The 23,380-nt window shown below is 40.8% G+C and overlaps 1 protein-coding gene across 1 annotated transcript in view; it reads left to right on the forward strand.

The window, feature by feature from the left end:
- SLC9A4 (solute carrier family 9 member A4) overlaps nt 1-20,111 on the forward strand; it is a gene marked incomplete at its 5' end in the record, with an annotated part of 31,030 nt that extends 10,919 nt beyond the window's left edge. The window contains 9 exons of the mRNA XM_079320846.1: nt 343-560; nt 2,537-2,739; nt 3,864-3,950; nt 5,140-5,210; nt 7,480-7,641; nt 13,165-13,261; nt 14,983-15,114; nt 15,821-15,908; nt 19,284-20,111. Coding sequence (XP_079176972.1) covers nt 343-560; nt 2,537-2,739; nt 3,864-3,950; nt 5,140-5,210; nt 7,480-7,641; nt 13,165-13,261; nt 14,983-15,114; nt 15,821-15,908; nt 19,284-19,582 — 1,357 coding nt within the window. The 3' untranslated portion in view covers nt 19,583-20,111. The remainder of the gene's footprint in view (nt 1-342; nt 561-2,536; nt 2,740-3,863; nt 3,951-5,139; nt 5,211-7,479; nt 7,642-13,164; nt 13,262-14,982; nt 15,115-15,820; nt 15,909-19,283) is intronic.
- Between the last annotated feature and the right edge of the window lie 3,269 nt (nt 20,112-23,380).

Here is a 23,380-nt window from a genome sequence, read left to right on the forward strand (position 1 = left end):
TGCCTACTGTTTGAGACAAATATTTGGTGCTTGGTGGCTCCATGTTAGGCAGTCAGGATAGAATGGACTTTGAACTGGTATGTGATATCCTCACTTCCTTGTCAGAAGGGCTGAATAGTTTGCTTCCTTTATCCTGTATGTAAAGCAGATTTGTTTACAAACCTGAATGAAGATGCTTTTCTATCTAAGGCAATAGCTAATATTGGTGAAGAAATAAAATGCTTCTTGTTCTGATGGAGGTCAGAATCTGGTGATGGACAGTGGAGGAAGTGATGGCTGATGTTGTCTTAACTGAAAAGAAGAGCAGGTTGCAGCTGATTTCTGATGTTTTGCTTGATACAGGATGACAGCATGTGCAGTGACGATGAAAAAATACGTGGAGGAGAATGTTTCCCAGAATTCTTATACCACAATAAAATATTTCATGAAGATGCTAAGCAGCATCAGTGAGACCTTGATTTTTGTGTTCATGGGAGTGTCTACAGTGGGGAAAAACCATGAATGGAACTGGGCCTTCATTTGCTTCACTCTGCTCTTCTGCCTCATTTGGCGGACACTGAGTAAGTCAGCTTATGCTTTTGCAATTTTCTCTGCACCTCTGAGAAAAACTCTTTGGTAAAAAGCTATGTTAGAAAAGTCTGTGGGGACTGGCACAATTGGTTTAACAAATTTACTGGGTTTATATTAGTGACAAGCAAATTTAAGAAATCAACACAGAGAGAAAAAGGGGAAAAAAAGCCCCACACAAATCTGAGTGCCAGTCTACAAGCACAGATTTATGTTTAGGTGAAAATGGAATTTTTAAAAGCAAAATTAAAATATTATCATGATTATGTTTATAGAGATGTTTGTATCTTAATTTACTATATGTCCCTTGGGTAAGTGAATCTCATAATGACTTCACCACACACTGTCATTAACTTACAAATTAAATAATTCACATCATCACACTTCCAGCTATGGCACTACAGGTCCTGGGCTGGGGAGTGCTGGAGGCATAGAAAAAGAGGGAATGTGGAAATTAGCATTAATAGATAACTGAACAAGGACTAATACCACCTGTGGGCTGAATGCTCTGTGCTACTACTCCTCACAAATCAAGTCTAAAGTTTCAAACTGCTGAAAAGTAGTGCCCATATGAAATTACTCCATTTTTCACATTCCTGCAAAGGTCTCCTACTCCCTGACCTGTGAGACTGGAGTTTCTCCATCATGGGCAGGGCAGTTTATAGATAATGTCTGTAGACAAGTTGTGGGACACAGCTTCTCATCTTCTCCTATTGCCCAGGATGGGTTGAAAGGAATACTGAAAAGAGGGAAGGAATAAGAAGGCTGGTGGTTGGTGTTCTGGAGGTGGTATCAAAAAGAAAGTAATTATATATCTTCTTGTTATATCTGAACCAAGCGTGGCCTCTATATTTTATAAAGGCTTGCTCTCATTTTGAAATATCCTTCCAGTTAAGACAAAAAGAGTGTTCTCCTTATAGAAAAGCTGTTTTCTAGCCACATGTCCATCCTTCTCTCAGACACCAAGGGGAGTGCTAGAGCTTTCCAGAGGAAAGCCAGAATATTTTCTGCTAAATTTATGTGTTAAAATGATATCATCATTTTCTCTGAAGCTTGAATAAAGTAAAGAGAAGTGGCCTGAGGGTGATAGCTCACACAGGCTGTTTCAGTCTGAGTACCTGATGTCTAGCATAGTTATAAGTAGCCAGAAAAGCTCTTGCATAAAGTGGGATCCAGCAACCTACATAAGAGGATACTGCTACTGGCTTTACCTCTAATAATCTGAGTGTGTCAGTGATTGCTGTGTAAAAGAACACCAGAAATTATCAGCATTTTTCAGCTTTTATGTCAGTAATTTAACAATTTCCACATAGAACATAGCGTACATATTTCTTATGGAAGATGAAGAAGATTGACTAAATAAAACAAATTGCTAAAAGTACTCTATAAAGACAAGTTGCAGTCTTTACACAGTCATAGATTGACTTATTAATTTCAAATTTTATTAAAAGTAAAATGAAATTTGAGAAATAAACAAAGAATTAGAGACACAATAAGCCTGAGGATTAAAAATTAAAATGCTATTACTCTTTGTCTTTCAGTGAACCTGCCCCCAGGACTTGTTGGTAAAGCACTGTTCAAACACTTTAGGTAGATACTGTGCAGAAATCAGGAAACATTGCAGGGGAAGGCACAGGGAAAACTCTCATCCAGTTGTTTTTCTTTTCTCCAGAACACTTTGGGGAAAACTATGCAACATAAACATAGGAAGTTAATATTTTCCCATAATCTCTCTCCTAAACTGCATTAATACATTTAAATCCTGAAACCATTAGGAACCACAGTATTTTATAGGAGATATTTCACACAAGCCAAGTTTAGCAGTTGGTCAAAGAAGCTACAAGAAAAGAAAACAGAAAAAAAGACATGGGCTGTCAACAGTTCCTCATGCCAAGACATTGTTTTGCTTTTAATTTTTTATATTTTCTTTTTCTGCTTGTGTTAATCAATGCTTTTTTCCCCTTCCTAGGTGTATTTGCTCTGTTCTACATCAGTAACAAGTTCCGAACTTATCCTTTCACCTTCAAAGACCAACTCATTATTTCTTACAGTGGCCTTCGAGGAGCCAGCAGCTTTTCTCTTGCATTCTTGCTTCCAAGGAACCTTTTCCCCAGAAAAAACCTGTTCATCACTGCCACTCTTGTGGTTATATATTTCACTGTGTTCATCCAAGTACGTATATTTCCTAATGGATAACTTTCATGTAATAGAGGTGGTGAAAGCTCCATAGTGAAAATTGCATTGAATTCAGTTTTAGGCTAGGACAAGTTACTGCATTTTAGGGCCAGATTTAGCACTGCACTCTGTAATTAGCCTTTTTAGGGCTTTCAGGTAATACAAAAATTTTGTATTTAAAACATGTATCTTCTAAAATATTCAGGGGAGAGGGCACTTGGTGTCAGAAATTACTTATGTTCATTCCACATGCATTTTCTTGCTCTTCCATTTTAAGAAGTATTTTAACTTTGCATTTCAGAAATTATTCATTCTTTATTGGTGATGTATCTCACACTGACCAGAAAACAGTATGTCTGTTCTGTGACAAATTTTGAAATTTGTACTTTTACCTTTGTCTGTCTTGGAGACCAAATAAAAATATTTTGAAATCCTTTGTGAAAAAATATTAAAAAAATATAAAGTGAAGATGTCACATTTATAAGTATAGGTGTCTATTTTAGATATTTGAGTTATTCCACCTGGCTTAGTGCTGTACCAGGAAGAACTGAAACTTTGAGAGTACTTGCATCCCATATTTTGGATTTTTCCAATACCAAGGTCTCAGATCCCCTAGGGTGCCAATGGGGCACTATGCACTTGTGATAAAAACACTTACATTCCACCAGAATGTTTCAGAAAAAAGTAGCTTGTTTCTATTTCTCCTTTTAAAGTGGTTTTCTGTAGCAGTGCAGTAAGGAAACAGGAAACTGAAAACTGTTGCTAATTGAAAAAAACCCTGGAATGTTTAAGTCTGAAAATGTTAGAGTAAATGGTTTCAAGATTTCAAGACCTCACAAAGATTATATTTTCTTTCAAATGAATCCTCTTTTGAAGATGATTGCCAGTGAGTCAGTTACTTTACATAATTAGAATAAGCCAATAAATAGAATCGCACTTAAAAAAACCTCTTTAAAAAAGTTTTTGATTTTTAATTCTCTTCTGTAGCTTTCCATATAAATAATGGTTAATTTCTGTGCTAAGGCACAGATTTCCTATCTAATTAAAATTATCCCCTTTTGCTTTCTTTCTATTTTTGCCTAAAAGATAATTAACAAATCAACTCATTATTCCAAATGCAGGGAATCACAATTGGACCATTGGTCAGATATCTGGATGTTAAAAAGACAAACAAAAAGGAATCTATCAATGAAGAAATTCATGTGCGAGTAAGTTTTTTTTTATACAACTAGCTGGTATCCAAAAAGAAAAGAACAAGTATTTTAAAAGAGCTGGAAAGAGGGAGGCACTTGGAAACCTGGCATCCAGAGGATTTGAATGCTCAATGCTTTTAAGAATGTATGGAAGTAACCCTAGGCATAATTTTCTAAGATATTGCATCTCATTTATATTCATATTTACTATCATATTAGACTATCATCCATGCTGTAGTAGGTCCCTTATTTATTGGTACTTTGACCATGAGAGAACAGAAACAGAAAGATAATGTTTACAAAAGGCACCCACCATCCTTCCTAACTGAATTAGTCAGAAACATTTAATCAGTTTTATTAAACTGAGCTGAACTGTTGAACTGCAATCTTAGTTTCAAGTTATTCTGAGCAGTGATCTTTTCTCCTCTCAAACATTTACTTCAGTTCCCAAATTACTATTATATAAAGTAACAGGAAGTTGTTCAATCTGATGTAACATTATAGAAAAGGTATGTGCATTCTTACATTTCACAATAGGGAGTACATTTGAAATTAACACTGTGCTTAAAATGAAGCACACACAGAGACATAGGCTGCAGAGACATCTGAACTGATTTTGAATTTAAAGTGAATTTAATTCTTGTTATCTGAACCTTTACACTTAACCTTGATGAGAACTTGCATGTTAAAACACTCCTTATATGTCTGTAAGAATTGGCCTTTTTCTGTCTCTAGAGTGTTAGAAATGTACAAAAAAAAAGACCAAAAATAATAGAAGTTAGCAGTGACCAGACTTGTGTCATTCTGCAAAATCCTCAGAGAATTTACCTGTCAAGGCAAAGGTGTTGGTATGCGGCCCTGTGCCTTTCCTAGGAAGGTCACACATAAGGAGGGGAAACTTGGAGGGAAAACAGAACCAAGAATTTACTTTTTAGGTGTAGTAGACAAGAAGGACCCAACAATTTTTTTGCCTCCACCAAAACACTGCCTCTGCAGCCAAGCTACCACAGTGGCATCTTTGCCTTGATTTTTAGAGAAGTGTAGTAGCAGTTTTCAGAGAAGTTTATTAGAAATGCTTTCGAAATTAACTTACATGCTGCAATAAAAAAATAAATCTCAAAATCATGTCAACAAGTGCATATTTGTGGTAACACTGTTTTTTCATACTGGCCACTTAAAATGTTTCCATGTTTTTTTTCTACAGTTGATGGACCACTTGAAGGCTGGTATTGAAGACATATGTGGACATTGGAGTCATTATCAGCTGAGAGATAAGTAAGTATCTCTTATTGCAGTGTAATATAATAAAATAACTTATCTAAAATGTACAATACAGTAGGTAAATAGAATAGGAAATCAAAATGCTGGGCTCATGTGCCATATCTCTTTTTTAGAAACTGAACTCCTAAGTAACTATTAACTCTTGAGAGTGCAATGCTCATATATTGCCTGTTAAATTGGATCTGCATAAGCAGAAAATAAGATTTCAGAAAGAAAAACATAACATGGGAACTCATGCTGCAGACATCAGCCTGTGCATAGCCCTTGGTTTAAATCTAAGGTCCTGGAAAATGCTTTTTTAACTCTGGATTTAGAATGTGAGCTACACATGGTGTCAGTGCTTCACTGACTTTTGCTGTGAGCCTCCACAGAAAATAGGATCCCTTGCTGGTAGTAGAGAACCACTAATAATTAGTCATCTGTCCTTACAGGTCTTTCTTTCATTCAGTAATACCTAAAATAAGAGTCCTGAAGAGAATATTTGGATTTAAGTAGCCAGTAGCATAAGCAGATACTTTCAAGCTAGTCTTTACTCAGAAATGCAGGATCTGTATTGTCCCTTCCATAAGCAGGATGAGGTGCCTTTGTGAAGCTTTGTGGCTCTTCCAGGCTTTGCCCAGAAAAAATGGATCTGCTGTTGCCTTTATCTTTTCCCTAAGAGAGTCCTGTGGACATGCTGCCCACCACTACAGCATGTGAAAAGAAGTAGGGAAAAGACTGATTTTTTCTTTCCCCCAAACATCTTATAATGATGCCATGATGTCAAAGTTATCCCTAGTTTTGCCTGGGCTTCTGTGCTGGAATCCTGTCTGACCTTTCAGTATTGGACTCCAGTAATGCAGCCAAGGGTATGTGCTGAGACATGTGGCAAATCTTTTCATGACTGGGCTTCTCCCTGTGGAAACCAGAAATTCAGAGTGGGAAGAGGATATATCCTCTTGTGTGCATCCTATTCTTGTCCCAATGGGGAGTAATGATATAATGTACTAGGGCATACCCAGAAACTAAAATGTCCTCTTGGCTCTGAGTACAGAGATAGCTTTAGGACATCCATCTGCTGGGACCACACCACTGTCTGTGCAGTCAATGAAGTGAACAAATCTCTGTTGGAGCAGGAAATTCATTGAAATAGCTGCATTTACACGTATCTGTGAGTAAATGCTATCCCTTTATCTCACATCTATCTGAATAGCTCTGAAAAGAGAATTTTGCCCAAAATAAATGTGGCGTTTTGGTTCATTGACAGATTAAAAAAAACCACACTGTGTCTGAAGATCTTTAATATAAGAAGCTTTTATTAAAAAGTATTCCCTAAACTTTTGTATTCAACTTTAAATTTCTCAGAATTAATTACCTAAGCAATGACAATCCAGGAGGCTTTCTGTTACATAGAAAAACATAAAGAGCTCTAATCCCCATGCAAACATTTGTGTACCTTCCCCTGCTATTAATGAATAAAAAATGGCCTTTGCTAAGGAAAAAAAGATACAAAACTTGTAGTGCTTTTCCCAGCATCGTGGAGCACCTTACCTTGCTGTGGTAAACTGTTCCTTTGAAAGAAACAGAACTGTTGCTCTGTTGAAGATCTGCTGTTGTTCTGCTAAATGTCTGCCTGAAAGCATGTACCTGTTCCAAGGCACCCACACACATTCACATTCAAATTATGCCACACATTAGTGATATTTTACAATCTGCAGCAGGCAAGCACATAGTATTTTGGGGTCCTTTCAATTTCTCTGTTATTCAGAATACAAAGAAATGTATTTTCTCTGCTCTAATTGTCAGGATTCAAAATTATCAGCAATGTAATGGGTCCTAACTACTGTAACTGCTGGGCCACTTAGAGCCTCATTGGTGGCTGGCTGAATAGGCCAGGATTACAGTAAGAGCAGCTGCTGCTGTTATGCCCCACTATAATGCAACATTTGTACAAAAGCATGGAGACTGGCCGTATTCTTTTCTGACAAATGTGGCAGTGTAATATGCAAACATACACGCAGCCCTCTTTTTTGCTCTGATTGCAGCTTGTTTCTTTCTTTTGTCTAGCGGGCTCTGCAATCTCTGTGGACCAGCAGACTATGCCAAATATCCCCCTAAAGGTCTCTGCTCACCAGGCCTTCAGGAGTCCACAGGTGCCTCTAATTTGTATTCAGTTTCCACCACTGAATTGTAGATATATGCATTTGAATGAAGATCAGCTTGTACTACAGAAATGAAAACATGTTTCCTTTTCTACACTTTGATTTTAGTATCTCTTTTGCAGATTCAAGAAGTTTGACAACAAGTATTTGAAGAAAATTTTAATTCGGGAACACCAGCCGAAATCCAGCCTTGTGTCACTGTACAAAAAGATGGAGATAAAATTGGCCATTGAGATGGCTGAGAGTGGCATGAAAATTTCAAAATCATCCACTGCTTCTTTACAGTGAGTACCAATCTCCTGACCCTTTGCAGAGTAGGAATGAGGGCAGGGACAAAAATGAGGAAGTACCCAAGGCAATCTGTGACTTAATTGAAATGTAAGACAAAAGAAGACAGTTATGAAAAAAGCAGGTGCAATTTGGTGTTCATCGTATTTGTGCTTTGCTCAGAGGGTGAAAATTAAAATCATGGACATTTCCTCTGTTTCTTTTCTGTGATGGGCAGTCCTGAAGAGGGATCATGAGACAGGTACAGAAGCCACTCTGGTTGCTCTAAATCACCGTAGTAGCTCAAGACAGATGCACTTATCACTTACCTGGCCAGTGGGTTTTGTTAATCACTGTGAGCTGCTGAGAGACCTGCAGGATGGCTCAGCATATGAGACCTGACTCCATTATCCCAATCGTGAGTTTTTGCTGAGAGCAGATTTCTTTGTGGAATTTGCAATTTTTGCTGCTCCAGTTTGCAATCCCTCAAACCACCTTGCCATATTTTGGTATTTCCAAAACAAATAGATTTTGTCTAATTAATTATTGAGAGCAGCCTGCAAGAAGGACTTGAGGACACTTTTGGTGGAAATGCTGGATATGAACTGTCAGTGTGCACTCGTAGTCCAGAAAGAAAACCATCTCCTGCATCAAAAGTAGCATGGCCAGGAGTTGAGGGAGGGGATTCTCCCCTGCTCCTCTGCCCCTGTGAGACCCTACAGTGGTGTGTCCATCTCTGGGGTCCTCAGTACAGGAAAGACATGGACCTGTTAGGGCTGGTCCAGGTGAGTGCCACAAACATGATCAGAAGGCTGAAGCACCTCTCCTAGGAGATAGAGAAGGCTCTGGGAACACTGGTTTGCAGTTTTTCAGTATTAAGGAGAGCTTACAAGAAAGATGGGGACAGACTCTTTAGTAGGCTTGTAGCAGTAGGACTAGGAGAAGGTAGATTCAAAGTAGGCACAAGAACTTTTTTATGACAAGGTGGTGAAACTCTAGAACAGGTTGCTCTGGGAGGTGGCAGATGCCTCATCCCAGGAAACATTCAAGGTTGGGGGTGATGGGGCTCTAAGAAGCCTGACAGAGCTGAGGATGTCCCTTGCTGCTCGTGGGGAGTTTGTAACCAGATGCAAGCCATTGTATGATTCTGTCAAACAGTAATGCATGTCAGCATCAGAAACCAGGGGACAAAACAGATGGGATCTCCAGAGGGAACTGAGGGAACTACCCTGTAGAAGAAAAGTGCACAAATCTTCCATCCTGCATACTGTAATTGATATGCATCCTTGCCTTGCAACACACTGTCCAGAGCACAGGTATTGCTGCAGGCACTTACCTCCCTGAGTCCTTGCTGACCAGTGTTGCTGCTATTGCCTGCTCTTTCTCATTGCATCCTTAAACCACTCTCCATTTTGCAACAGCCTCTGGTAGGGTTCAGCCTATTACCTTTTTTGAATGATCTCTGCCAATAGCAGAAAATCCAAATATCAACTGGATATTAAATTAAAATCTTTCTTGAAACTCTGGTTGAATCCTGTCAAGATCAATCTGCTTTCTTGTAATGATGTCAGCATGCAGTGTAAGACCTAGCCTGTTTCTCTCTAAATTATTCTTTGCTGAATGGATGATGTTAAAAAACATTGCATGTATGTCAGGTTCCTTTCTGTCTGCTGTAATCCCTTAACCATTCTGAGCCAAGAGAAAATGTGCAAGGTTGTTAGACAATCCATGGCAATCAAGCCACATCCCTCTTCTTTTCCCAAGGGAATAAGAAAATAAGACAAATCACTCCAGCATAGTTCAGAAATTTTTTCCTGAGCTGAGAATTTAGGTTGAAAAATGTTCTTTAATAAACAGCTGATATGATGGACTAATTTTTGCCATCTCTGCTCTGGCTATAATTGAATTTTACTGTGCATCATCCTCTGATGAGAAACCCTTTTTAAAAATGAAGTGTCAACTTCAGAAAAACAGCCTGGGGCTCAAAACCATTCTGATCTTGCAGGCTGTGAGAGTGTTCTAGGAAAATACACATTTTCCCACCTCTGTTCATTGCTAAGTGTCTGCTGTTGAGCACTGCAAGAGACAGGATATTGAGCTGGTTTGTGGATCTTTGCTCTGAGCCAATACAGCAGTTCTTGTTGTCTTTCCACATAGCAATTAAATGAACCTGTGCAAAAGGTTTCTAAATATATTTATAAATTGTCTAATTGCTGTTATTGATTCAGTGTGTACCTGAAGTCCCTGTCTACAGCAAAATAAAAAACTCTGGCCATGAACAAGAGGAGATTTGAAATAAAATTCCAGTTTTATGGCATGTGAATCATTATCAGCAGTGCCAGAGTCGTGAGAAAACTCTCACTCACACTTGTGATCAATTTTTGCAGCCTTTGTACACACAAGGAGATTTACTTTATAAGAATCAATGCAGATCTCCAGTGCTGTGAATTAGAGAATTACATTTGTGCTGGTGTGATTCCTGCAGGTGGAGTGGGTGTCCACTTTACAGTAAGTATTTCCAGTGTGGAGTGAAAAAAAATTGCCCATTGATTGCACAACAAAGAATCCACATTAGAATGAAAGCAGAGCATTTGGTTATGACATTTTGGAGAATATAAGCCTTATAAATAAGGATGGAAATGGCAAAATTGGAGTCTAGAAGATATTACCAAAATCGTGAGTTCATGGCTGGTTTTTTGTAGGAAATATGACCATTTGAAAGATGGTTTGATTCTGAGATAATGCTGGCTTCATATTGTTGCAATATTGACTTATGGTAAATCTTAGAATATATCAATACAGTACAGGTCAGAACCAATTGTTGTGCTGTCATTTGTGGTGCTACAGTTCTGAGAAAATTGTGCCAAATATGTTATTCCTTCACTGGATGAGTGAACATTAATGGAGAGCTTACAAAGTTCAAAACTTTAGATATAATATAAAAAAGATAATATTAAACAGATAGCTAATACTTGATACATTGGTACTTGCACTATCTCCAGATCTAAGGAAGAAAGAAATAATGTCATGGCTGTCATTACAGAGAAACAGTTTTCATGGCATATTAGAATATAACTTTTTTCTTTACAAATACATATCCTATGCTGTTCTTTGTTATAATTACATTCTTTGTAATGTTGGAAGATTCAATAAGAACAAAAATTGTTTCAATAAGGATTACTTTATGGGTTTGGTAACACCCTGGACATGTTTGGGTTTTTGAAAGCACTTTCTTAATGTATTGCAAAATGCAAAATCAATCTCTTCCCTATTACCATATACATGCACTGTTATCAGCTGGGTAGGGTTATTTCCAATCCCATGAAAAGAATGATGGCTTTTGATTTGTGCTCCAGAACAATGTAGATTATCTTCATGCTATTTTTTCTTTTGCTGCTCCAGCTCAACTGAGACCCGAGGAGTTTTTATTTATTCTGTTTAAATTCACTTTAAGAGCAAAATAATAAGATTTGAAGTTACTTAGAAACAGAACAGCTAGTTCTGTGTTGACATGTGGAGAAAGTCAGGTATGCAGCTGGAAAAGTAAAGAGATAATCTGATAATCTGATCATCTCCCCAATAGAGTCAACCTTTTCCCTGTTTAGATGCTTTCCCCTATTTATTTCCAACTGTAAGGTGTAAAGACCCTGTGGGACACGTTCAGTGAAGCACAAAGCAGGGAGGCAGTTGTTCCCTGTGATGTCCAAGTCACCTGCAGCAACTATTCCAGTTCATTTGCATTACACAAATGAGCCAAGCCTGTATTTTAGAGACCAATACTGGTTGACAGCCCCCAGGGCTTGTGTTTGTGTATATTTTCCAGGTGTACCTAGGGTCTCCCTGTTGTCCAAAGGGACATCAGATGGGGGTTTCTGACAGCAAGGACTCTGGTTTCCCTGCTGTGGAGGGCAGCATACATGGGCTGTGCCCAACTCTGAGACACACCACACCCAGGAGGGAGAAAAGGTGCAGTGCACCCAAGCCTGGAAAATTGGTAGCATCCCCAGATCTTCTCAGTGAATCTCTGAAAGCAAGTGAAAAAGGAACCAACCAACCAACCAATGCACTCACCCACTCAGCCTGGAACTGGGTGATGGCAAAGGTCTTTTTTTCCCTTATGGTAAATAATTAACTTTGTTGTTATTGCAGTTGTTGAGAATTGATGAATGTCAATAGAAAATTTATTGGAAAGGATTTATCAGGGACAAGATAAGATTTCTGGTCAAATCCAGAAAGGTTGTCCTTTTGTGTCACAGCAGCTCAGTGTCAGACTCATGGGTTGCTCAGACTTTACTGAGGTCCTTAACCTGTTGCCTATCCCAGTCCTAGCTCTAATACTACACCTTAACCTGTTGTCAATTTCTCTCTTTGTTTTTATTTCACAGAAAAAAAGTCAGATCTCTGTTTTAGTTTGATGGCAGAATGAAACCATATTCCAAACCCCTTGAAATATATCAGGAATTAATTCCTGTATTCCAGGGGCTTTGGTCAGGGGTCAGGGCAGCAGGGATCACTGTCTAATTAATGGTAAGAGGCAGTAAAATATAGAATCCAGGCAGTTTATGTTGGTCCTACAAGTTTTCAAGATGTTCATGGTAGATTATAGAACAAAACATTGGTAATACTATTAAACCTTTTTCCTATTACATCATAATCACAGTTTAGCTTGAATCACTTAGGACATCACTTAGTTGAAAAACAGCACTTGCAATCACTTTTTTTTTTTTTTTTTTTTTTTTAAGAGGCGAGAAAGGAAAAAATCAGAAACAACAAGATGAGCTCAGACTGATTCATCCTGGATGATCACTATCTATTTCCCTTTCTTTTCCTGGGAATTCATCTGAACACTAACTCTCACAGTGATTGACTGATTCAGAGAAACCTGATAACATTTCACAGGAGCCCTCCTCTACTGTTTTGCTAGTGAAAAACCAGGGAGCTACAAGTGGCTGTGGGCTTGTCAAAGATTTTAAAGACTTAAAGATAACTATCTTTCAGATGGTTCTTTTATTTCAAATGGAAAAACAGGTTCAGTAGCAAGGAAACTCTATATGTTCTCTTCATCACAGGGCAGGTCTCTCAGACTTCATAATTGACATGGTCATTTGTTCTTAAGGGTTTTCTTCACTTTCTCAAAGGACTAAAAACCAGTAGGAAGGCAAGGTCCTGACTGCTACACCATGCTGAGGTCTTTGCCCAGACAGAGGAGGAAACTTGCAGTGCTTTCCTCAGCTGGTTATGGCCTGATCGAATCCTTAAAAAGGAACTTTCTTATGGAGGTTTAAGAAAGAAGAATTTCTGCTGCCAGCTGTATGAGGGCTTAGGGCCCAATTTTACTACTTACTATATGGATAAAACCAATGACAGAGCAAAATTTGACCTTTTAAATTAATTTTAGGATGATTTCCAGGGTTGCTGGTCACTGAAAGGTGCTACATAGCCTTCTGTTCTAGCACTAAGAATACACCATTCATGATTGCACGGGACCGGTATTTAACCAGCTCGTTAATACCATATTTAATTTCCCTTTTTATTGACAGGAGCGGCAGGAGGCAGCGCGCACACAGGCTGTCCCCGGCAGAGGTGGAGTCCATGAGGGATGTGCTGGCACACAACCTGTACCGAGTGCGGCAGAGGGTGCGTGACTGCGCTGCTCGCCCCGGAGCCGCTGGGGCCGGGAGGGCAAGGGGGGCACAGCTCGGCCTGGCACTGAGCGGGGAGGAATAAACGAAAGATGGGTCGGGTGTATTTTTTTATTTTTTCCATCCCTGGCGGCGGCGCGAAAAGGCAGGGAAATCCGCGAGCGAGCTGTAGAGGTCAGGCTTCCCTCGCCGCACGGCTGCGAATTGGAGCCCGCCCGGCTTCCCGGGGCTGGCAGGGCTCCCGGGGGGACTGCACCCGGCAGGGGCCGGCAGGGCTCCGGCAGCAGCCAGGACAGCGGGCAGAGAGAGGCAGGGGCCGGCAGGGCTCCGGCAGCAGCCAGGGCAGCGGGCAGAGAGAGGCAGGGGCCGGCAGGGCTCCGGCAGCAGCCAGGGCAGCGGGCAGAGGGAGGCAGGGCCGGCAGGGCTCCGGCAGCAGCCAGGGCAGCGGGCAGAGGGAGGCAGGGCCGGCAGGGCTCCGGCAGCAGCCAGGGCAGCGGGCAGAGGGAGGCAGGGCCGGCAGGGCTCCGGCAGCAGCCAGGGCAGCGGGCAGAGGGAGGCAGGGCCGGCAGGGCTCCGGCAGCAGCCAGGGCAGCGGGCAGAGGGAGGCAGGGCCGGCAGGGCTCCGGCAGCAGCCAGGGCAGCGGGCAGAGAGAGGCAGGGGCCGGCAGGGCTCCGGCAGCAGCCAGGGCAGCGGGCAGAGGGAGGCAGGTGCTGGCAGGGCTCCGGCAGCAGCCAGGGCAGCGGGCAGAGGGAGGCAGGGGCTGGCAGGGCTCCGGCAGCAGCCAGGGCAGCGGGCAGAGAGAGGCAGGGCCGGCAGGGCTCCGGCAGCAGCCGAGCTCCGCTGCGGGGGCGGCGGGCAGCGCCCGCAAACACCGCGCTGCCTGCGTGGGAGCGGCATCCACAGGAGAAAAAAAAATAATTCCATGTCCTCCGAGATTTCATTTTACACATTTAAGCTTTTATTTAGTTTTTTTTTTTTTTTTTTTTTTTCCTTGTAAGGGTGGTGGGATAATACCTCAGCGGGGATTTGTTTTGCAGAAATTCCCAGGATATGGTATCTGCTTAACCCAGCCTCGGGCGCTGAATAGACAATTGAGAGCTCGCCCACAGCCATGAGTGGTAGAGGATACATTACAGTAACCTTGAAATTAGCCTTGTTTATCAGCCTAACTCATGTAACACACGTGTACTAGAAAATGCTAGGGCTTGCTCATTTAAATGTGGCATCATTAATATGTTTTTCATTCCTAACGTTGTTTGATTTGCCATGGCTAATTATCCGTATGATATTAATTTCTTATCTTACCAGCAACAATTTGCATATGTATTTATCTCTTAGCTTACTGGAATGAAGTTTTTGTCCTCAAAATCAATTACAGTAATGATTATTTGGACAGTCATTTCCTATGTAGGATGTATTTCCTATGTAGAATGGTGTGCTTTAGGAAATGAAAGATTGGAAGGAAAAGACTGCCACTTCTAATACTTCTTTTCAGGTCTTTAAATCCCTTACTCGCCAGACCAATTATACAAGGACCCTTGCAAATGGAACTGAGATCAGATTCTACTTTTTAAGGGCTTATAAATTTCCCTGAATACCAGAGATCTGTGTTGGGTCAGTGACCAAGCTGAGGCAGATGTCCCCATGGCCCTGTGATTGATCAGACTGATTAAAATTGCAAATGCAACAAAAATGGGCTGCATTTTCTGTTTCAGGCACCAGCATACAACCGGCACAATCTTCCTACGAACACAAGTGAGAAAGAAGCCCAAGAAATCCTCATCCGTCGGGAGCACAGCCTGAGGCAAAGTTGCAGGAAGGGAAACAGCTTGCCTTGGGGTAGACCGGTACCTGTTATCTACTGTTTATGTAAAATGTCTCTGCTTCTCTGTAAATATGCAAAGACACTAGCTTTAATGTGCTCTTAGCTGTAATCAAAATGAATATTTGCCTGGTGTGTTCATGCAGCACCTAAGAAAGAGCTACACTTAGCATGTGAGCAGCAAATCTTCATGTCCAATCTCTATACATTGTTCAGAAGTCAACTATTGTGGCTCTCTGTACTAAAATAATGTAACTTGCATTGATTTTTCATGTGCAAAGTATAGTGTAACCAAAAAAGGCCTGATGCAAAGCCTCTGGCAAGTTGATGATTTGGGCTCTCAATCTGTGATAGATTTGTCTGACCAAGGGTAGGCATTTAACAGCACAGATATTTATAGCTGAGATAGTAATGGTAAGAAAGAGAAAGAAGTTCTTGTTGGATAGATTATTTGTATTACAAAATTTTACCTGAAATAAGAAATGTGAATTTTAGAAAAACATGTTTTCCTCTAGTGAGGGTAAAAAACCCTTTGGCTATTATATCAGACAAACATTCTCACTGGAGCTGATGTTGAGTTCACCCATCCAAACCAAGCATTTATCTTATTCATACCCCTCAAAATTTGGCTGTAAAGGTGCAGCATGTTGCCATAACTCTTTACTGTTTCACCAAGTAAGTGCCAAGTGGAAGAAACCACGGTACTGGATACACTTCTGCCTCCTGCACAGGTGAACACCACGGAAGTACGCTACCTCTCCTTGCCTCAGGGTCCATGCCAGCCCACCAGAAGAAAAGCCAGGCATGTTACTTTTACAGGTAATGGAAGTGCTTCATTCTGTATCCTACTCTAGTAGCCAGAGAAACTTGGCCAGTTGTTTGGTGGATCTACATGCACACCCCCATGTAAGTCAACGGCCTTTTTAAATGAGCTACACCCTTCCCTCCCTTCTATTTTATCTCTGCTGTTTATATGATCATTACTGAGCAGTTTCTGTTTTGTTCCAGTACCTCCTGCTTTTTTCTTTTTCCCTCTTGAACAAATATTCCTGTGATCCCTGCAGTTGCACCTTGCCAAGCTCAAGAACATAAATTATCTGCTTCCTGCAGCCCCACAGACAGAGCTGTATGCAAAATTATTATGACTCACTGAACCTGTAACCCAGTCAAGGTGGAGCTCCATGCCCCCAGGTCCTGCAGGTACCAAGACTGATCAGGTATTCCCAACAGGCAGCCCCACACCAAAATCCATCCATGTGTACACACAGCCAGGCACAGAGAGCAGCACAGACATGGCACAGGGCTCACACAAATACAGACAGCACCAATGGCCTCATCCTTGTCCCCTCTCTGGCTGATGAGGCTGATAGACTGTTAGTGAAAAATTGTAAATACATACATGTTATCTGAACGTTCAGCAGCTGTCCTGAGATCCATGCTGTGCTCAGTAGCTGGCCCTGGACCTTCCATCTGCACACTTGGTGGCCCTTGGGCATGTAAGGCCAAGCGGGCACAGCCCCATAGCAGCTGCAGGTACACAGATCTACACACATGCACACAGAGACAAGCTCTTACACTCCACCTTTGTATTGTAAGACCCTCCAGTAGCTGGCCTTGGACAGCCAGTCTTCCCTGGAGAAATTTCCTGGATCCCCTGGTCTCCCTGTGCCTCACACCTGTCTCTTTGGTATCCAGCCCACATTATGGCCTGACTAGTAGCCAATCACAGATCCCATGGTCTCTTCAGTCACTGCTCTGGACCTTCTGCTCCCTCCAGCAGACCCTCCCTACAGACCTTCTGCCCTCCTCAGTCTGCTCCAGACTGATGGTGGCTCCAATAGGCAGCTCCCAAGCCTCTTATCCTACTCAGTGACTACTCTGGCTTGATGGTTGCCAGCAATTCTGCACTGACAGATGCACCCCAGTCCTTCCAGCTGCTGGCACTCAGGCCTCCAAACACACAAGCACGGATTATGGGGAGCTGCTGATAGAGATACACAGTCAGACAAGAAAACAAAATGAAAAAAAAGACAGACTGTTGATCAAGTGCAGAGCATCACTAGATGTATGTGCTGACTGGCCTTTTTTATCCTCTTTTTCCTTTATTTTCCTGCACTTGCTTCTCCATGGATTTCCCAAGTATTTTTTCTTTTACTTTCTTTGGTTCCTGCCCTAAACACTCCATTCAAAGTCCTGTATGGACACCCACACATGATGGCAGCAAAATGGAATCCCATAGGATCAAGTCAGAGAAGAAAATAAATGTTACCCAAAGGGATTTTTTTGGTCCTGTTTATCAGGACATCATCGCAGGAGATGTCTCTTTTTAAAAGAGTTGAAGTATTCTACACAGCAGTCTTAGATTTTAGGTCTTGTACAGAAGACTTTCTTGTCTGAAAGTGCAGACACTTTCAAGGGACCAAATGCTGCTATAGGAGATGTATTATTTTAGTGGGGAAAGAGCTAAACCCTGAAGCATTGAATGCAAGTACTTTTTTTTCTACTTTTTTTATTTATTAGATAGGCCTGAACTTAAGCCCTGCCTTCTAATCTGTCCAAATAAGTAGACTCTTTGGTCCAGCCTCTGGCCCCGCTTTAAGCCTATTGTGTGGCATTAACACCACCTTAAGTGTCTTCAGCAGGAAAAAGCCACCCTAAAGTCCTCCCATAAACTGTTGGGATGAGCTGAATTGCACTTGGAAACTAAGATGAGATGTACTCAGTATGTAGGGAATTAGAGTGACAACTTCATACATGCACATATGCATTTCCACAGATAAATGTCATCTCTTCTGTCTATGCCTGGAAGACCTTATAGAAAAAACAGCTTCCAGCAAGCTTGGTTTAGCTCCTATATACAGCATGTGAAGAAGATTTAGGAACTAAAAGGTCAGAAATGACCACAAATAGGTCCTTAAGTCACCTATCAGCTCTTTCTGCCACTCACATCAATGAATTGTCCAAAGAGGTTGTTCTTGCCCAGACAAGATATGGACTCCCCATCCCTGAAGGTGTTCATGAGCAAGTGGATGGAGCTGGCAACTTGGTTTAGTTCAAGGTTCCCTGTTCATGGAAAGGGGGCTGGAAGCAAGGGATCTTAAAGGTCCCTTCTAACCCTAACAGTGTATGATTTTAGGAATTGTTTCTTTGGCAGCATATATCTTTCATACTTTGTGGCAGTGATGCTCTCAAAGGGCTGGGTAGAAGCCCTGGAAATCTGAGAAATCCTATCCTGCTTAGGGTGTAGTATGTCTATGTGGCCTAAGAGCAGCAGTGCTTTACTGTGCCAACTGTGAAATAAACATTAGCTAAAAATAATTTAATAGTTACGAATCTCCAGTAATTTTTAAATTTTGACACTGTGACCATAGACAATACATGTGTGATTTAATTGTAGCAGAATTTGGACTAATTTTACTATCCATAGACCTTTGTGCTTATATCCCAGAACCTCCTACCTTAGGTTGTTAGGAATTGTTTCTTACAATAACTACTTCGCTACTGTGTAGTTAGACTACAAGTGGCTTTAAGAAAGTGAAAAGGTATATTCTATAAACTCAGCAGGATGAGAATGCCAGTTATTGGCCTCTTACAGGCTAATTTTTACAATGTACTTGTGGCAAAATAAGCTGGTAGGGACAGATCTGACACACCCAAAGTAAGCAAAGCACGTCTAGTTTCAGGTGAAACTGTTCTCTTCCCACCTGTTAGTCACAAGTTACTGGCTAACTTGATTTTTGATGGACCAGAATTTTCTCCTTTGTCACATTTTTGTTTTGTGCCGTGGGTTTAAAAATGCTTTTGAACCATGGTACTAGCTACACTTGTGAAATTTGAAGAAAATTCAAATTACATAAAGGAACACTCTTACATTTCACTCTTGCCCTTCACCCTTGCATTGAAGGCACTGGGCAGGTCTGTAAGACAGCAAAAGGTAGATGAATGGGCCTATCTTCTGGGGTTTCAGACCTAAGAGATAAGGTAAATAAAATATTTCAAACGTCTACTTTGAGATGAAAATTAAAAATTAGGGCTATTTTTAGTTTTTGACTGCTTCCTTATTCTACAGTAATTATTTCAAATGCTTCAGTTCCAGGGTACTGTATTGTATTGAATACCCTATATCTCTTCTTTACAATACCATGTCATTTATCTTTTCTTTAAAAAATGCATTATTTGTCTGTTTTTCTTTAGATCAGCATAGAAGTGACTCTGACTCTGCATTCCCATTAAGATCAAGATCCCAGCCCCGACCACAGCCACACGAAGCAAAGCAGCACCCAGAGCTGATTCCACTGGCACCCTTGGATAGAGGAGCAGGTCCCTCCAACCTGCCAGGGAGAAGAGGAAATTCAACCATCCGCCCTCGTTTCACCAGAGCAGACAATCTAGCTCCAGTGCCAAAGGCTGGGCTCACTGTCAGAGAAGTAGAGGAGTATGAGTCAGAGGAAGAGACAGAAACAATGGCACCAGCCAGGCCATTAGTTATATGAGGAGCAGAGAAGATCAGTGTTTGCATCTCTAGGGCTCCTGGTGCACTGCTTCAAAAGAAATAACAAAGCTTTTATATGAACCAAACTTTGATTTTCCTCTGGGGACCAGTGTACTTGTTCTCGTATCACTTTCAAGAGTTGTATTAAGGTACTTAGTGGCTCAGAGAAGACTTAAATTCTTATGTGCTTATATCAAGCTTTCTTTCCAACAAAACACTGCAGGAAAGAGGAGAAGATGATATTTGTAGGGGTTTAGACATGGATTTAAGCAGCAGTAGTTGGGTGCTTGCAATGGTATGGATGGAAGCTGACACTTTGTTTCATACTATGGTCTGCATCCAGAGGACAGAAATATATAAAGACATCCCTGACATGTGAATGCATGGATTGCCTCAACTTGCATAGAGCTTTTGATTTCAGAGTGGCTGTATTCTGGGAAAGAGTTAAAACAGAAAGCATTTTTTAGGGCATGTAAATGTCACTGAAGATGCCTAAGAAAGACTTAAGTCAAAAGGATTTTCAGTGGACATTTTCAACACTTTGCAACCTCTTGGAAACTCAGGTTTTGGCTCTGCAAAAGTCTGTAAAGTCATCCACCGTGGGGATCCATGACTCCAGCAACTTAAATCAACTTCCATATGTAGATTCCTAATATTCACCTACAGTTTTGGATGAATAATGGAGGTATCCTTGTACATACAAGTCCAGAGAAGTTTTAAGAAAGGAGTGCTGTCAGGATTTTATTTCTAAGCATGGAATGACAAGAACATACACAATATTTTTGTGATTCAGCAAGCAGGAGGCTTCCTTGTGGAGTATGTAACTTCTCCACTCCCACCTTATGTGCCCAGAGGCATGCATCATTTTTTACACTACAGCTGCACCAGCAATGCAGATAGGAAGCAAGAAACTGGGATTAAGGCTGGAGGGAGCCTAATCCTGTAGCCTGCTGGCTAGCAGGAAAGAGAGGCCCTGTGTTTGTCTCCCAGCTTTTTGTAGTGTGTCCTTCTATATGTTGTACAGAGAGGTTTTTCCTTAAAACAAAACAAAACAAAACAAAAAAACCAAACCAACAAACAAACAAAAAAAAAACCCCAGAAATAACTAGAAGGATGTTTACTACAGCACTTAACCTCCCAGCCTTTCTATGGAGCTGCCTTCCAAATGGCTTTGTGTGCCTATGCTCCACTCTCAATGGTGGGTCTCCCTAGCAGCAGGAGAAGCAAGAAATGTGGTCTTTGATAATTTTAGCTAAGTCCCAGAAACCTAGTTTCTCTGAAGAAATGCCTTTCTGTAGAATGGAAACAGCAATGCCACTGTCTTCTGTATGCTGACACTGTAGTTGAGCTGATTTTATCCAAAGGGATGAATTGAGTCCATAAGTCCATAAACCCACACCTGCACTAAAGTCAAATCTATGGTTAAGAAATGCACCAAGTTGAGTCATGTTTTTGTCAGGTTTCCTCCGGTCTCTTCCACTCAGGCCTTGCTCAGCTGCCCAAGTCAAAGTCTGAAAATTCTACTCTAAGGGTCAGAGATTCAAGAGTTAGAGATAGCAGTACTAGCTGCATATTTCTCTTTTATATATTGCTGGTGTTGCTTACATGTCCCAGTCCATAAAAGAACTTATTCCTGTAAGTTATGATTTCACATTTCTTACAAAGGGTTTCTATTCAGGATAGGTAGAATCTAAACTAACAAACTTGAATAGTACCAGAGGAAGAAAACCCTGCAAGCCCTTTTCCCCATTTACTCATGTTCACAGCTTTTATGCTTGGCAGGTTATAATGAATCATCTGTACTGAAATTGTACAATGCTTTATGAAACTGGAGTTCTGTTTGTATTTCCTTATTGTGCCAGGAAAATTATATGACTTCCTTTTATGAAAACAGTGCTACATTATTAAAAGAGGGTAGGATTTTTCTTCTGTACTGATACCGATACCGAATTAGCAATGAAATACAGTGCTGTACCAGAAAATCAACAAATAAACCCAGCTCCACCAAAGGAGGAAGTGCACCACAAAGTTTTTAAACAAAAGCCTAGCAGCAGATCTCAGTCCTACAGCAAGGTATATTGACATATCATAAATCTAAATTAAAACATGATATTAAAGGAAAGAGTTATCATACAAACTCAGGTCTTAAATTGCACTGTGAGACACATGGTTGCCACACGATATTTAATTGAGGGCAAAATTAGTACCTGTGTGTTGTGGTCTTAGGCCACAGAGGTGCATGGAGTCGGGCAACAGAAGTGTGAAACCTGTTTCTGCATCACAGAACTGGGGAGGATTAAGATCTCCAAAACTGGCTGGTGGGTGATACGAACTGCTGGCAATCCTTGGGGACAGGGAGAATGTGGAAATCTGAAAGGAAGGCGAAGAACCTTCCATGGGAGGCTCACGAGAAACAGCTTTAATGGAGGAATTACTGTGAACTGCAAATTCAGCATTACATCTTTAAGAAGATTTAATCAACGAATTGTCTGGGGGAATTGGACAGAGACAAACTCTGTGAGACGAGGATTAACAGGATGTCAGGATGGCATTGGAAGGGACTAGACATTCATAATGGAAAAGAGGAGTCTGTGCATTTTGACCAGTATATGTTTGACAGACATGCTCATAACTGACTCCTAAATTCCTTAAATATTGTAGAAGTTGTCGAGCATAGTGTAATTACCCATCAGAAGTTGTGAGCAAAACATTCAGTTTCTAATTATGGGTTTATATTAGGACTAGAGAAAAATAATAAAATACTAAGAGAAATAGTGCATAGATGGAGTCAAATCTCCCTCTGCTTCATTCCTAATCTTCTCATTGATGAAATCAGTGACCCAGAACTTCAGAGAGTGTAAAGCTGTAGGGCAGCTAGAAGTTGATAGAGTGCTTTCAGATTTTGCAGTCTGGCTCCTAAACTTGTAATATCTATTTTTAGTTTTTTTTCCTAGCAATTAGTAAATAGTACTGGAAGAAAATTTCCTTCTGTGCCATTAGTTGCTGTTAATGGCTTTGCTGGCCATCAGCCAGGAAGCAATGCTGCAGATGCCTATATAAAATATGTTCCAAAATATAATGTTGCACTTTTTTTTTTTCTTTGATAGTTATTTCTTGCTTTTGGACAAAAAAAGTTCTCCTGCAAAAAAGCACATTGCTTATACTTTAGAGAGCAATAACTACAGCAGTATTTTATCACAAGTAACTTAATCCATGTCTATAGGTTTTCAGGCCTCACCATAAAGAAAGCTGAAATGGTTTAGGACATGAATTTAAATTCAGGGTGTGGGCATTCTTAAACTCTTTAACCAGGGTCACATCCAGGAACCTTGTGCTGATAATTTAGAAAGGTAAATTAATTCAAGATTTTTTTTTTTTTTTTTTTTTTTTTTTTTTTTTTTTTTTTTTTTTTTTTTTTTTTTTTTTTGACTGGTACAGTGCTATTTACTCAGGCATTTAAATTCCACACTGATTTAAGGTGAACTGGCACAGGAAACTCATGCCCAGAGGGTGAAGAATATTTTTCAAAATCCTGAGAGGAAATAAGAGCTCAGAAAATTATGACTATTTCCTTGGGCAGGAGGATAGAGCAGGACAGATGAGTTTCAGGAAGGAATAATAATGAATAACCTTTACCTTTCACAGCAGAGGAAATAGGAGATGCAGTGTGTTGTGGTTTAAGCCCAGTTTGCAACTTAGTTTCATGCAGTTACTCATTCACTCCCCCCCCAGAGGAATGGGGGAGAGAACTGGAGGAAAACCTTGTGGGTTGAGATAAAGACAGTTTAATAAGTAAAGC

The sequence above is a fragment of the Erithacus rubecula genome (assembly GCF_903797595.1).
Source record: "Erithacus rubecula genome assembly, chromosome: 1".
NCBI classification, from domain to species: Eukaryota; Metazoa; Chordata; class Aves; order Passeriformes; family Muscicapidae; genus Erithacus; species Erithacus rubecula.